This window comes from Actinia tenebrosa, unplaced genomic scaffold (genome assembly GCF_029948245.1).
Source record: "Actinia tenebrosa isolate PJP-AT-01 unplaced genomic scaffold, QUT_ActTen_1.0 PGA_scaffold0__85_contigs__length_37466705, whole genome shotgun sequence".
Classification (NCBI taxonomy): Eukaryota; Metazoa; Cnidaria; class Anthozoa; order Actiniaria; family Actiniidae; genus Actinia; species Actinia tenebrosa.
The window spans coordinates 22,122,592-22,137,621 of record NW_028292569.1 but is presented as its reverse complement, the minus strand read 5'-3'; the positions used below and the strand labels follow the sequence as shown (position 1 = coordinate 22,137,621).

Sequence of the window (15,030 nt, the reverse complement as noted above, 5' to 3'; positions counted from 1 at the left end):
GTTTCGCTAATCACACACAGGCGACACAAATATCTATTTATTGTTGAAATTTTAAGTCTTATAAATTCGGATTCTAATCTTAGTCAAAGTTGTTATAGATTACAAACAATAATTGGCTTTGTTTAAAGTTTGTAGAAATAGCCATGAATAATGGGACAGACACGTTTTTGACCCAGTAACTGAACCTGAAACACGTGGTGGTCTCTTTGTGGTAAACCGAAACAGGAATCTCGCTTTTTGACAGGTTTGTTTTTTATCATAAAATCCCCTAGATATATGTCCAAGTTTAATTGGCACCGCGGAAATACGTTTTTTCGAGCTCGATCATTATGGTCAGCGGTATACGCGTCTTCTTTCCAAGTCGGCCATCATGGCGGCTGGTAGTGGTTTGTACTGGTATTGGTGCGTGTTTATCACAAGAAATATCATTTTAAAAGCATCAAACTCATTGTTATCATAACAAAGAATACGCAGATGCTACATTTTCAGGAAAAGAGGGAATATTATGGGAAAAATAGATTTTTTTTTACGCCACAACAATCAGCATACTATCGAAGGTGAGTAATAATAATAATAATAATTTGAATTTTTTCCAACTTTAGATGCTCCTTCACCCTCTAAAATGAACCAAAAGTGATCCTTTTACTCCTGTAAAGATAATAAGACACCGTTGTGCTTGATTTGAACTTATAAAGTCAACTTAAGTATCCATTTTACAAAAACTCAATTTTTTTCTACCTCTGTCAGTTCTTCGATGTTCGTTCTCTTTTTACTTTCTATCTAATCGATGTTCGTTCTCTTTTAACTTTCTATCTAATCAGTGGTTGCATATCCGATAAAATTGATACTTTTACCTTTTAATTGTACGCTGTAAAAAGTAGAGCATGATAACACCTGCTTGGGTGAAGTAATTTGCTTTATTTTTGGACCTTAAAATTGAACTAATTATTAAAGTTTGTAGAAGGTTTTCTGACAATAATATTTCCATCACTACCCCAAATTGTGATTGATTTCACATAATTTTGTAAAAGTAAAAATAAACCATACCGTATCACACATGTGTAACTACACTGTTTTCTGTGTAACACAATCAGTGATGATTGAAATTTATCAGTTTCTAAAAGTTCCATGGTCGTATTTATATTTACATATTTTGTACATATCATCTACATATTTATTTACATATCTATTTACATATTTATTTACATTTTCATTAACATATTGATTGTGTGGTTAAAAAAATCGCCACTAAAATCATTTATTCCTCTGGAATTAGTTGTTGCTTGTGAAGTATTGCTTTTATTGATGACAATTTACTTTGAATGTGTTGCTTAAAAGAAGCAGACTTGAAATATTTATAATCTTTGCTGCTTGTAGGTACACTGGGATCTTCATCATCACCAGGATCCTCATCATCGTCATCATTATCATTCTCGAAATCAATGTCGTCATCTTCAACTGGCTTTAACAGCTGAATGTTCCATGCGTAGGAGAGTTGCTGTACATCTTTAATGAGGTTTGACAGACAAATGCTACATTCCTTATCTGTCAAACACTCATGGTGAAATGAGTGACCACATGTCAGTCGCTTGGTTGAGGACTCTACTGGTGCTTGACAGTCATGACTATCACAATCCACAGTGCTGTTGGGTTGAAACAATGGCCATCTATAACCCAAAGGCAGACTTTTCCTACAGAAGGCTTTGTTAAAGCTTGCAAGATGGAATGAAGATTTCCCGTATGGTTTGCCAGCCTTGTTAATTGGTCTTGGGAGCTCATATGACTGACCAAGATTTGTTGCTACACGTTCAAACATTTCCATGATACTTTCAGCTGCTAGACCTGAAAAAAAGACTACATGTTACAACTATAGACATACATGTATGTTTATTAGCACAGTATTCATGTTTGGAATTGAATTGATGGATATACAGATTGAATCTAGTTTGACAATGAATTTTTTAATTATTATTACCAGACAGTAGAAGCAAATCTTGGTCACTAATTCCTCGTTTGTAGCCATTGACATAGTCTTCTTCGAAGTAGTTCGGTTCACAATTGGACCTGGCCAGTAGACGGGCTGTTTCTTGAATTTGTGCGGCTTTGTCATTTTTACTTATTCTGCTTCTCAATCGTGAATGGAATATCTCCACTTTCTTTTCGCTAATTACAGAGCACAGATGTTGTTTGGCATTGTGATATTCTTGAAAGGAGCTTTGATGGTAGTTCTTGTCACTAATCCATGACAGAGTGGCTTTATTATAATGGTGGCGTTCCATAGCTATAAACATAATGGCCAATCTCTTCATTGATTCTTCAATGTATTGAAAGCTACCTCCCTTGACAAAAACAGGGTAATGAAGAAATGTGAGTGGGACTAGTTCTTCAAATAAATGGAACAAACAGACAAACTCTACATCTTTACACTCTTGAAAAGCTGCAATGATTGCATCTCTGATCTATAACCAGCCTGCAAATGCAAGTGTGATGCACAATGAAATCTTCTCTGGCTTTGGTTTCAATGGCAAGATCTTTCTTTGGCCAAATACTGACTTGTACATCTCTTGAAATATTGGATGGTATCTTATGATAACATCTTCAGTGGCATTCAAGTAGACATGGAACTGCCCAAGCTCAGGAATCATGGAGTCATGTTTTTCTGATGATATACAAATATTTTTCTTGTGGAAGTACCATGTTGGCCAGTCTCCAGCTACAGGAAGGACATTGGTGTTTAAAAATGTTGACAGCTCTGGCAGTACTTGGAACATATACTGGTGGGTGTCTCTATAATCATTAAGACTATGTAGATCTTGTTCTATCTCATCTATGAGTACAGTTGATTTTAGAGACTGGGATTGGTCTTCTCTTGCATAAACTCTGTGATATAATATGACAATAATATTGAACTCCCTTGCTATGGGCATAGAATACAAAATATTAGAGTCATCCAGTGTCATAAGTACTTATAGTACTTAATAGTTTTACTTTTTCGACTAGTACTATTTCGAGCTAATTATTGGAATGGTATTGTAAGGATATAGACTGTGTTTCCACTTGTTATGCTAAGTATTTTATTATTTGACTCTGTTGTTGTATAATTTTTATTGTAAATAAAAATTTTATATCCCCCAGTTGTGCTTACTTAATGTTGGATGATTATAATTTGATGCATACCTGAGTTCTTTCAAGGATTTCCTCAGCAAGCAAGGATTTATCTGTTTGTAACTTGCAGGAAGACCCTCCAGAAATGTGTGTTGACAGTACTGAGACCATGTTGCACTGATTTCTTGTACAACAGCTTGACTGCGGATTCCTCCTTTGCATATTAATTGTTGAGGTTGTCTTCCAGGTATATGAACTGTTACTTCTCTGTGAACCTTATTCACTGACTTGACTGCATCGTACTGGTGGATATCCAACATGATGCTGGCCATGTGAACAGCATTTGATATCTGTCTCCCCTGTGGTGTCTTGATTGCATTTATGTTGTGAAAGTCATCAATCATCAAAATAAGAAAGGTTCCCTATAAAAGAAAGATTTATAAATATTGGCAGTTTAACTATATGTTATGAATTGTTTCAAAAACAACACATACATGTAATACAATAATGATTAAATGCTGATATGATGCTACAAAGAATAGTTTTTTTAATTAGGGATCATGGCATAATAATAAGTTTAATTAGATCTTTAAAAAAAGTTGTTATGTCTTGTGTTTTGCTGTTTTTTTGTTAGAATGACTAATTAATGTACCTTTTTCATAACAGAATAAAGTTTATCTTGAACTTTTTTGATATAGCCATTTGAAATCTCATGTTTCTTCAATGTTTTTGTTTTTGGGTTTCGGGCAAATCCCAAGGTTATTCCGGCTGAGAGTCCCATAGATGATAAACCTTGTAATTCCAAAAATATCCCACATTCATCTTGGAAATTGCCATGTCTTTGATTCCTGTTGAATGCATAATATGTACATGTTAAAATCAAATTAAGTAAAAAAATATGTTTAGGAATAATTACCTGTAGTATATTAAATGCCAGATAAGTGATGTAACTCTCCTTTCTTGCATGTGCACCTTTTTCTCTCCATGTCTTTCACTTGATATACTATTAAGTAACGTTGTGTATAGTGTTGGTACATGCTGCATAACCAATGCCTTCATGTTGTCATGCCCCACCAGTGATTGTCGGTCCTTGTGCTTGTCAACTATTGTGCCCAATTTTCTCAAATTGTCCTCAAATGTTGGCTCTTAAATTGAAACAAGATTGAATCATGTAAGTAATGAAGTTTATCAATAAAAATGCTTTCATTTATCAAATAGATTTTTTGTCTAATTCTCAATAGAATAATATGTACCTTCTAATTTTGATTGAATCTTTTTCCAGGTGCTCATTTTGACTTTGATTTCTTCTTCTTCACTTTCTTCTTTTCTGTCACATTGGTTCTCTTGCTGAGACTTGAAATATAAAAATTATAGGTCATTACAAAAGTGTTCAGTGAACATAATTATATTCATGCAACGACATATATATCATTATTTTCATTGATCCCTACCTGCAGACTTGATATATCTGTATTTTCTTTATCTTCATGTAACTGGTCTGTTGTTCCAACTATCTGTGTAAATTAATTCAATTATGATATTTTTATTTTTCAAAGTTATTTAAGTTTTAATGATAATTACTGATAAAACAGTAATACTATAGATAAGTGTATATGTATTTATATATTTATTTGACCTTTCATTAGATGTTTCAAAGTAGTTTTTTTGAAGTCTTACATGAATATATAAACATAAATTAAAATACTATTGTCAAACTTTAATAGCAAGACTTACTTTTTGTTGTTTGGGAGGTGTAATATTTTCTGAGCCAATATCTGCATCAATGAACCTTTTTGGTGCTTCTTTATGACATATATTGCACCATCTAGTGCCAGGTGTATATTGGGGGTCATTTTTGCCAGCCTGATCTAATATGGAGTGGTAAGTTTGGGGAATTTGGTGGGGATGTAAGGATTTTGAATGTCCCCAAGTTGATGGACATGAACATCTTTTGTTGTTGTTTCGCCGTATTTTATCAAAATGATGCTGACAAAGTCGTTCATCATAGGGGATTTTTCCACATCTATGAATTTCACTGTTTGATTTTCTTAATATGCCCCTACAATCCTGTGATAACTGTCTAGTTTTGGCAAAATAACACAGCATGTTTTCAATCAGCACTAAAAAATCACAACAGGTGCTGTCGTCAGCCGATCTATTGATGGCGACAAAAGTATTTTTTTCGTCATTCAACTGATGTGTGCAAGCATTAAGTTTCTTGTGCAAGGTATATATGATGTAAAATCTATCAGTCTAAAAGTCACTTGACTTACAGATCTAAGTATTGTTTGTTTTGGCTAAGTTTTGACAATTTATATATGTAAGTTTTTACTAAGATGGCGCTTTGAATGCTCGGTGTAATGTAGATATGCTCGAGAAATTATCGCTATTTCGTTTAGAAAAAAGACGCTTTTTGCTTATCGAGCATAATTATATATTGGTCTATGGACAAATAAAAGAGTCATTGGCATTTGTAAACAGTTTTATTGATACAGATTTGTTTTTCTCCCTTATTTAAGTTACTTTTTCGAAGTCAAAAATTTCATAAAATGTCCGCCATTTTGTGAGTTGTTTTGAGACGCCGCTGACCAGTACAATAGAGTGATCGTAAGCGTATTTCCGCGGTGCCGTTCATTAGTGGAATAGCTGGAAGCGGAAAATCATTTTTAATTAGATATATTTTAAAGGAGTTGAGAAAGGGAGCAAACGGTATTTTTATCACCGTATCAACGGGCATTGCGGCTCAAAATATAGGAGGATCGACAACACATTATTTCGCCGGCGTCGGAACAGGAAAAAATCGGCTCACGAACTGGTGAACATAATCAAGAATAATCCTACTGTTGAAAAGTTTGCCTGATCACATGGCTTTAGCCTTTTTTCGTTACACTCGGTCTTGTAAACTAAATATGCCTCCGTAGTTTTGATAGCTTCCCCATTAGATACGGAAAATAAACTAGTGATTATTCTGTAGAAAAATTCAAATTTCAAATTAACGATTTCAAAAACATTCAAACGAGTGACTCGACAGTCATCTTGAACATAAACTCATACGCTCATGTTATGTAAATTCATAAATTCAGCGTACTTCAAGTTTTGACAAGGAAGCACGCTAAAATATTGATTGTGTAATCCAGCCATCAATGTGCATAGCAACCGCCTGTGTGCATAGCAATCTGCTACGAGCATAGGACGATAAAATTTCCACTGTTTCACTCCCCTCCTATTACACCCGTCATTCCCTTCCTTACACGATCGTAAGCCATTCGGATCGGCCGAAACCAAAACACTACGAGGAACGCCTGTCACATGATGGATTGCGCGCGCTAGATAGATCAACCAAGAACAATGACTTTCATGGAATCTTTTTTTGACGTCACATCCGCTCGTGCATTTCGAAGCTGGCCGTCAAATTCGGACTCTTACGCGCGGTGGAATTTTTGACGGCTGGGGAAAGCCGTCTCTTGGCTATGGCTAAGGACACTAAGAATTCGTTTTCTTTATATGTAATGGGTATGCCATCAGAAGCAAAAGAACGGTACCGGAAAAAATTAAGTTTTGGTGTATCTGGAACTATTTTACCGGACCCATACATCATAAAAGATGAAAATTGGTCGACCGACCCTACTCTTTGGCCGGACCTGGACTTTGGACAGATTTACACGTACCTAGTAGAAACACCGTCTATTTTTGACAAAAAATCAATGAAAGCATACAAGAGCTTAGAGGCATATAGGTAAGTTTATAATACTAAATACTTTTTTGTTGGTATTACTGCAAAAGACTGTTTTGCCAGTACATAAGCTTTTAAAGAAAAGACTAGTTGTTTTGTACAAATATCAACCCCATCAACGTACGCCTCTAGTCTATAGATGGCTTTTATACCGAGCATTGAATGAATTTTATGGAGCCGTAAATTAATCAACCTCTATAGCAAACCTAAAACCTTTATTTAAAATTTATCTCAACTTTTAAAAAGTTTTCAAAATATTGCTTTTCGGTCATTTTTGTCGTGAACTTGTCAAGCGACTTGAGCAATATGGCGGTCGCTAATTGGCTGTTTATGACACTTATTGTGATAATATTATTTGCATATGTAAACACAAGATTGTTGTCTTGAAGCTGCGTTACTTTTTACAGCACAAGTCAACTGAACTAGGTTCTTTAAATGAATTACACTGTGTCATGTTTGGAATTTAAAAGATTGCTTTGACTTTCAAAATCCTAAACTTTTCGTGATAAATTTCGCAAAGTTAAGTAACTTACGTACTTTTTATTGCACCCGCTTACCGGCTTGTAGATACGTCGAAAGTGGCCACGTCGAGGAAGTCAAAGCGTTTGATGTTAAAGAAGCACCCTACTGTTTTTTAAAAGCCGGAGTTCTTCCCTCCATGAGAACGAACGGGAAAAAGCTCATCAGCCGTGGGTCTGTTTACACAAAACCAGTGCAGACATATTTTGTGCCCATTGTACATGTGCTGCAGGGTAAGTAGTAATTTGTAAGTGAATAATATTATAAATGTCTTTTATGCAATTTATGACATGATTTTAATTATATTTCTTCCAGGTTAGGGGAAGCTTGTAGTCATATTGCAGCCCTGCTGTTTAAGGTAGAACTGGGTGTTAGATATGGAATCAATAAAACATCTGTGACCAGTGAAGCTTGCAAATGGAATAAAGTTTTCAAAAAAGAGGTACATATGGTATTTACACACACACAGTTTTGTACAAATCTAATCAAAAAAAAAAAAAAAAAAGCAAATTGGAGTATCTAATCCATTCAATTTGGAAGGAAGGAAGGAAGCTTCTTTATTTTACCCTGGTAAAAACATCAATCGATTGCCTAAAATATTTAGAAGTAAAGATTTACAATTAAGCTAGGACACTGTACATGTTGTAAGAATTTTTGTTGTATTTTGTTTCAGATTAAGCCAACCACTGTCGATAACATCCAAGGGTTAGTCAACAGTAACAGAAAGAAAAAAGTGGAATCTTTTACACCATCCAGCAGGGATCCACTTCCAGATAGCTCTGCACTTACTTCTTTTCACAAAATCTGCCCTTATGCCGCCTTTTTTAACCTCATTCCTCCATTGCCTGGTGTTTGTCAACAAAGTACAACATCTGAGAAACTGTCTGAGAATAATTTTCCTGTCACACTAACAAGCCTTTATAATGAAGAAAACAAGTCCCTTACTGATCATCAACTGTCAAATAAAGTACAAGAAACCTTTCTAGCATATTCTGTTACTGAACATCAAATTGACAATCTTTTTGAATTCACCAAATGTCAGAATGTGAGCCCCTTATGGTTTGATCACCGCAAGGGAAGGATCACAGGTACTAAAGCTCATGATGTATTGGTCCGAAAAGAGAAAACACCCCCTGACCACCTCATTACAAGAATAATGAGCTACAAGTCATATGATCTTAGCAGAAAGGATGCTGTGAAATGGGGGCTAGACAATGAAAGCATCGCATTTCAAGAATATTTACAAGAAATGCAATCCAGCAACCACAAGAACTTCACATGTAATAAATCTGGGTTCAGAATCAGCACCGCAAATTCATTCATGGGGGCAACAGCAGATGGCATTCTATCTTGTGACTGTTGTGGAGAGGGCACACTTGAAATAAAGTGCCCTTACAAATATAGGGCTCTAACTGTTGAAGAAGCTGCACATCACTCAGATTTTTGTTTAGATGAAAATCTTGAGCTTCCTAGAAATCACAGATACTACACACAAATTCAATTTCAAATGCTTGTATTTAATTGTAATTATTGTGATTTTGTTGTAATGACATTTCCCAGTCCAGATGAAGTTTCTATGGTAATTGTTAGATTGCCTAAGGATATAGATTTTTGTAACATTGTTTTTACTTGAACATGTTATTCCAGAGATTCTTACAAGGAACATAATGGACAAACATTTGGAAAACAGACATGACAAGAAGGATGAGACCAAATGGTGTCTGTGTGAGGAACCAGAGTATGGAAAGATGATATTTTGTGACAACGAGGAATGTAAGATTGGGTGGTTTCACTATCAATGTGTAAATGTTAAGAGGAAGCCTGTTGGCAAATGGTTCTGTCCTAGTTGTAAGAAGAAAAAGGAATGACATTATAGACATACGATGCTGTGAAGATGAATCTGCAATGATACATACTTTAATAGGTGTTTTGCTTTACAAAAATGTTTTTCTTATCACATGTATCAACATATTCTTGGCTCTAGCTCATAATAACTTTCTTCTATTTATTACATATGGAAAACGTATTATTTGGTTTAGCATTGGCATTGCTCACACATGATCAGGCTCAGAGTTGACCAGGAACGCCTGGCTCAAAAATGTTTCAAAAGTAATTTGTGTTTGCAAGTAATGCGATCACTGTTCGCAAGTAATGAATAAAAGCCAAAGCGGAAGTCGCTATGTTGGAATGTGAAGAATTAATTGAAAAGGATCGTCGTATTAGACGTAAGCGAGGTGTTAGCTTCGATAGTATTAAATGGGCACAAACTGGATTCGTTTTGTTAAAGTCATTTAGTGAAAGAAAGGTCTTTGATAAATAATGCTGCAAAGAGCAGTGTTTTCAAAGTAGTGATGCCGAAAGACGTGTTTCAAAAGTAATCCGTGTTTCTGCAAGTAATACATGGTGGTGAAAGATATGAATTCAAAAACAATTTACACAAGAACAGTTTCAAAAGTCAGTTGTCTTCTAGGTTGCATGTTTTCAAAGGTAATTTGAGTGAAACAAACATGTTTTTGTAAGTAATAAGCGGTAAAAAGATATGAATTCAAAAGTAATTGGCACAAGCTACACATATCTAATTTTGAACCCGAAAACGCGCCATACGACCCGAGGTCCAGCCGGAAGTCTTCGTGTCGTAAATGCGGATTGGATTTGGATATGGTCTTTCTTCGAAATTATGGTAAGTGTATTTTTTAACGGCCTACGATACAGAAGTATTTAACTTATAATTTCGAAGAAAGACTTTACAGCTTTTACTGTTTTCGCGCTAAAATAACCCTAAAGTTTAACCATATATGGTCATGTGGCGGGAATTTTGAATTTCTTTAATTAGCTGTAACTTTACGTCATTCAATCCGATTTAGATGGGGTTTTCACCAGAAATTATAGAATTATATACAGAAAACTAATATGAGTTTTCCACCATCTCTTTCCAAATCTTTTAAGCCGATGCCAATGACGTTACAATAGCTGTCACATGACATGAAACGTAAATCAGTCGATAAATTAATAAATTAATTTGAAAGTCAGTATGTCTATTTTGAAATGCACTCTATACTTGACTGGGAGCAAGTGAAATGACTTAATTATAGGAGTGATATGATGGTACCGTGGTGTGCATGCTATCAGTGTCACAGCAGATTTCTAGACGCGTTGTAATTTGTTAACATGCACCTCAGGTAGCCCATACGGAAGACTATTACAATAGTCGATTCTTCCCATCACAAAAGCATGGACAATTTTTTCAGTTGCTTATTTAGTTAAATACTTCCGTATGTGTCTTATATTATGAATATGATAGTGTGCAGTACTACAAGTTTTGTTGATGGATCGAGGGTGTGTACGAAGGAGAGGAGATTAGTTTCGTAAGAAGTCAGTAAATTATTTAAAAACATCGATCAGAGAAAATAAAAAGATATAACTAGCTAAAAACTAGTGTGAGCTGCGTCGGTGTTTCTAATGAAACAGTAATGATGAAAAGGTAAATTATACACCGTGAAAAGATGAAAAAACTTACTGACGTTTCGGACGCTAGTCCTTCGTCGGAGTAAAAGAGAAAGAAGTGGTAGAAAGGAGTGTATATATGATAGAATAAGACAAAAGAAACCAATGATAGCAAGGTAGGCAAGGAAACAAAAACAAACAATCAAAAGACAAAAGAAAAGGTTAGTTGAAAATAAAGCGTTCATTAATCCCGTTGGGACTAAGAGTGCCCAATAGGTGAATAAGCCGCATTTCTTTGGTCTTGCGACAATCATTGTTGCCGTTAAGCAAAGAAAGACCGAAAACAATGAAGTCAGAAAGAGAATGGTTAGCTAGATTAAAATGGCGGGAAACTGGTTTGGTGGGATCGTTATTGCGAATATCATAAAGATGATTGCAAATGCGATCACCAAGACGGCGGCCAGTCTCGCCCACATACAAAAGATTACAGCGGGTACATTTAATACAATATACAACATTAGAAGTGGTACAAACAAAATGGTCAGTGATTTTAACAGTTGATTTAGGACCGACAACAGAAGTGTGAGAGGCTATGTGAGGACAAGTATAACAACGTTTACGAGAACAGCGAAAAGTACCAGGTTCTTTGTTAGAGGGAAGAACTCCCTTGACCAAGAAAGAACGGAGATTACGATCACGTTTATAGGAAAAGAGAGGGCGGTTGTTGAAAATAGCAGAAGTGCGAGTATCAGAGTCAAGCAGAGAAAAGTTGCGGTTAACAATGGGTTTGATAGGAATGTTAATAGGATGATACGTAAGAGTGAAAGGAATGCGGTCATTAGAGGGACGAGTGTGAGGAGTGAGAGCGGTGGTACGATCAATAGTAGAAACTTTACGAATTGCGCGATCAATAACATGAGCAGGATAATTACGCTTAAGGAAGAAGGAACGCATCTCAGAACATTTAACAGAAAAATCAAGATCATCACTACACAAATGACGAAGACGAAGAAATTGCGAGAACGGAATAGCGTTAAGAGTGTGCTTAGGATGAGAAGACGAGTAGAGTAAATAAGAATGAGAGTCAGTAGGTTTGTAATGGACACTAGTGCTAAGACGGTCGTCATTAACACTAAGCAAGATGTCAAGGAAAGTGACTGATGTTTCACTAACCTCCCACGTAAAGTCTAAGGCAGGGTGAAAAGAGTTAACAAAAGAGATGAAAGAATCTAAGTCTCTACGCGAACAAGAAGTAGCACCAATACAATCATCAATATACCGTCCAAAAAACTCAGGTTTAGGTCCAGTATATTGTAGAAAAACAAGGTTTTCGATATAACCAACAAACAAATTGGCATAACTAGGGCCCATCTTAGTACCCATAGCAACACCGTTTACCTGCCGATAATACCGATCACCGAAAGAAAAACAATTAAGAGTAATTAAGAACAAGTTCAGCTAAGCGTAACAAAGTGGGAGTGCTGGGCTCGAGGACAGGACGAAGATCGAAAAAATGCTGAAGAGCACGAAGGCCGATCACAGAAAATGTTGATCATAAAAAATTATGTATATAATTATGTATATAAACAAGTGAAATATTTTTTTCCTACAAACACTTTATCTCCGATAAGCAGTATAACGTAGTCATCAAGGGGAGCAAATTCCGGGACACCGCACGAGGTGTATGAAGGGGTTTAGAAATCACAATCCTAGGTGCTTAAACAAACCGCGTGGAAAGCCGAGATTTGATTTGTGCAAGTTATTCGTGTTTGAAAGCAGACCACAAACAGCTCAAATTTCTTTTCTGCCAAGTATGGAGTAAATGGTGAAACACATTTTTCATTGCATAATAATTATATAATGCTTATAAATTTAGAAGTATTAATCTTATGGAAGGATAAACAATAAGAAATATTTGAACAAAAAAATTATAACTCCAAGGCCGAAACTCCAGAACTTATATCAGCTCACACATGGGTGTCCCTTAAGTAATTTACACAATGAAATCTAGGAACCTTTTCATGTAATTTTTGCGCGCTTCTTGGTTTTTGAAACAACTTTATGATGATTGTGGTTTTGAATAAAAAAGAAATTAAACATATAAAGAACCATTAAACGAAAAAAACATTTCAAACCTGTTTGGGTGATATTGATAAAGTGTTCATCATAACCAAGTAAATTTCTGCTTTACATTTGTACAACCCATAGCTGCCTGCGTCAATGGTTACTAGTTCCAAGACACCAACACCAGTAACGGTATGAGATCCTGTAGCTATTGATTGAATACTGGGATCATACCACGTGAACAGAGGAGAGGGCACGACATGGGTCAAACAGTATATCCTGATTTTACCACCATTATATGAAGCCACTGTGAAATTTGATTGGACTACATCTATTTCTGGTTTGTCTGCAAAGAGAATTGATTCTTACAATATATACCTTCTGATATACGTTCAGGAGGTAGAGTTGCCTCAATTTGTGAGTCACATATTTTTACTTTGCAAATGGCTGTCATAAAAAAAAACTTTAAAACTAAGATAATAATAAATATTCATTTAGATTGATAGATGGCTAGCTTTTTATCGTTTGAATGGTCATTGGATCTTTGACTTTTGTACCATTATTATGTGAAGAAACTGTGTCATTGACTTAACTGCATCTATTTCTGGTTTGTCTGTGAAAAGAAGAAATTGATTCTTCCAATAGCTTCTGAAATACGTAACTCGATATAGCTCTATTTTTGAGTCTATTTTATTGTTTGTTTGTTTTTTTGTATATGTTTGACATGTTTAATTCTTTCTTCTCTATATTTTTTGTCTGTCTGTCTAACTGTCTTTTCTTCTTGTTTGGCGTCACTAGTTTGGTATTCCGCTTAAGTGTTTAAGGTAATAGAGTTTGCTTAATAATTTCATGATCTATTAGGAAAAGTCAAACATCGACATACAATTTCGTATTAGCAAATGACAAAAGAACCGGCTATACAATGAAATTCAGAGGTTGAGAAAATAATCAATGTACTAAACTCACATTGGACAGGTATTGTTGTACTTCTACAGGCTGGATTCTTTTTCGGGTTGTTACTGGCACAGCAATTATATATCCCACTATCGTTTCTCGTGATATTTGATATATTAATTTTTACATTTCCCACGCCTTGGTTCTTATGGAACTTGCCACCATCCATCAATCTCAGCCATGTGACGTTTGGTTCAGGAACTCCAACCGCAGAACAGCTGATAAGTAATCCTTCGAATTCATTTACTTGTATGTTTGAAGACGAAGGATTTAACGTGATATTAGGAAAAGTTGTTATAAGACGAACGAAACTTCTTTCAATAAACTGCAATTATTACAATCATTGGTCATGCTAAAAATCACAAAAATGCATCCAGATTATAGATTTTAAAGGTGCTAAAAAATAGAACCTTATCTATTATTAAAAAATGATCCATAAAGTAAACAAAAGCAAAAACGACAAAACAAACTTTTTAAAAAACTTTCCGTTTGAGAAGAAAAATTCAATACAATAATATATTAAAAATAAATAAAAAAGCAAAGATAAACGAAAGATTGATATAATTATGACATGGACGATAAAAATTGTTGAAACTCGATAAAGTCCTTTTTTGCTTTGTTTTATCTTGGTTTGTTTTATGCTATTTTTATGCTCCTTATTATTATTATTTCTTTCGTTTACTAAAAACAAACTTAGCCGAAGGGCGTAAACGTAATTTTCATTCCAGAAGGGTTTTTTTTTTTTTTTTTTTGGATTGATGCTTCAAATCTTCACATTATACTAGTGGCAGGGCTTCACTGGGAAAAATCAGTGATTTTTTTTTAAAAAAGTGATACCCCCATCCAGCCATTGAAAACGAACTCAACTTTTTTCTCAAAATGATATACCAGTGGAATTAATTAGTAATGGAATCAAACATAACGATTGATTTCGAAAGCATCTAAACCTTCAAGATATTGAAGGAAGCCCCTCGTTGTTACGTATTGTGCTCGAGAGAGAGAGTTCATGGAAGACGCCTTCTGGTTTACTGTCATTGAATAAGGGAAAACCTACCTCATGGCGCGCACCTTTTTTCGTAGATGTTACCCACTATATTATTATTCATACATTGAATGTCCTTTCATTTATTACTACCACTATTACTATAATACTACAAATCGTATAACCCATGTCGAATCGTTAAATGGTAGTCTAAAAATAGCATTTGTTT

The 15,030-nt window shown here is 35.1% G+C and overlaps 3 protein-coding genes and 1 long non-coding RNA gene across 4 annotated transcripts; 2 read left to right on the top strand and 2 right to left on the bottom strand.

Annotated features, from left to right (window-relative positions):
* Positions 1-290: 290 nt before the first annotated feature.
* On the top strand, positions 291-3,134 carry LOC148913839 (uncharacterized). Its single transcript, XR_016119039.1, has 2 exons — positions 291-557; positions 1,378-3,134. It is a non-coding gene; the product is annotated as an uncharacterized LOC148913839 (long non-coding RNA).
* On the bottom strand, positions 988-2,309 carry LOC148913840 (uncharacterized). The gene is made up of 2 exons (XM_089025874.1): positions 1,976-2,309; positions 988-1,842 (listed from the first exon to the last, which is right to left on the bottom strand). Exons 1-2 carry the CDS (start codon positions 2,307-2,309, stop codon positions 1,259-1,261), a joined length of 918 nt encoding a protein of 305 aa, XP_088882000.1. The 3' UTR covers positions 988-1,258.
* An 80-nt stretch (positions 3,135-3,214) lies between the features above and the next one.
* Positions 3,215-4,682, bottom strand: LOC148913838 (uncharacterized). The gene is made up of 6 exons (XM_089040224.1): positions 4,557-4,682; positions 4,359-4,458; positions 4,022-4,250; positions 3,758-3,953; positions 3,268-3,527; positions 3,215-3,218 (listed from the first exon to the last, which is right to left on the bottom strand). The coding sequence occupies exons 2-6, from the start codon at positions 4,393-4,395 to the stop codon at positions 3,215-3,217; spliced, it is 726 nt and encodes a 241-aa protein (XP_088896350.1). The 5' UTR covers positions 4,396-4,458; positions 4,557-4,682.
* Positions 4,683-6,614: 1,932 nt separating this feature from the next.
* LOC148913837 (uncharacterized) lies at positions 6,615-9,225 on the top strand. Its single transcript, XM_089040149.1, has 5 exons — positions 6,615-6,841; positions 7,480-7,590; positions 7,673-7,799; positions 8,031-8,936; positions 9,007-9,225. The coding sequence occupies exons 1-5, from the start codon at positions 6,615-6,617 to the stop codon at positions 9,223-9,225; spliced, it is 1,590 nt and encodes a 529-aa protein (XP_088896275.1).
* Positions 9,226-15,030: the final 5,805 nt, after the last annotated feature.

Coding starts and splice junctions, on each gene's coding strand:
- LOC148913840 (XM_089025874.1), bottom strand. CDS start 2,309: ATGAAGAGATTGGCCATTATGTTTATAGCTATGGAACGCCACCATTAT. Junction 1,843..1,975: donor AGATTTGCTTCTACTGTCTG/GTAATAATAATT, acceptor TCTTTTTTTCAG/GTCTAGCAGCTGAAAGTATC.
- LOC148913838 (XM_089040224.1), bottom strand. CDS start 4,395: ATGAGCACCTGGAAAAAGATTCAATCAAAATTAGAAG. Junction 3,954..4,021: donor TGGCATTTAATATACTACAG/GTAATTATTCCT, acceptor TGCATTCAACAG/GAATCAAAGACATGGCAATT. Junction 3,528..3,757: donor TTTATTCTGTTATGAAAAAG/GTACATTAATTA, acceptor TTTCTTTTATAG/GGAACCTTTCTTATTTTGAT.
- LOC148913837 (XM_089040149.1), top strand. CDS start 6,615: ATGGGTATGCCATCAGAAGCAAAAGAACGGTACCGGAAAAAATTAAGT. Junction 6,842..7,479: donor AAGAGCTTAGAGGCATATAG/GTAAGTTTATAA, acceptor GTTTTTTAAAAG/CCGGAGTTCTTCCCTCCATG. Junction 7,591..7,672: donor CATTGTACATGTGCTGCAGG/GTAAGTAGTAAT, acceptor TATTTCTTCCAG/GTTAGGGGAAGCTTGTAGTC.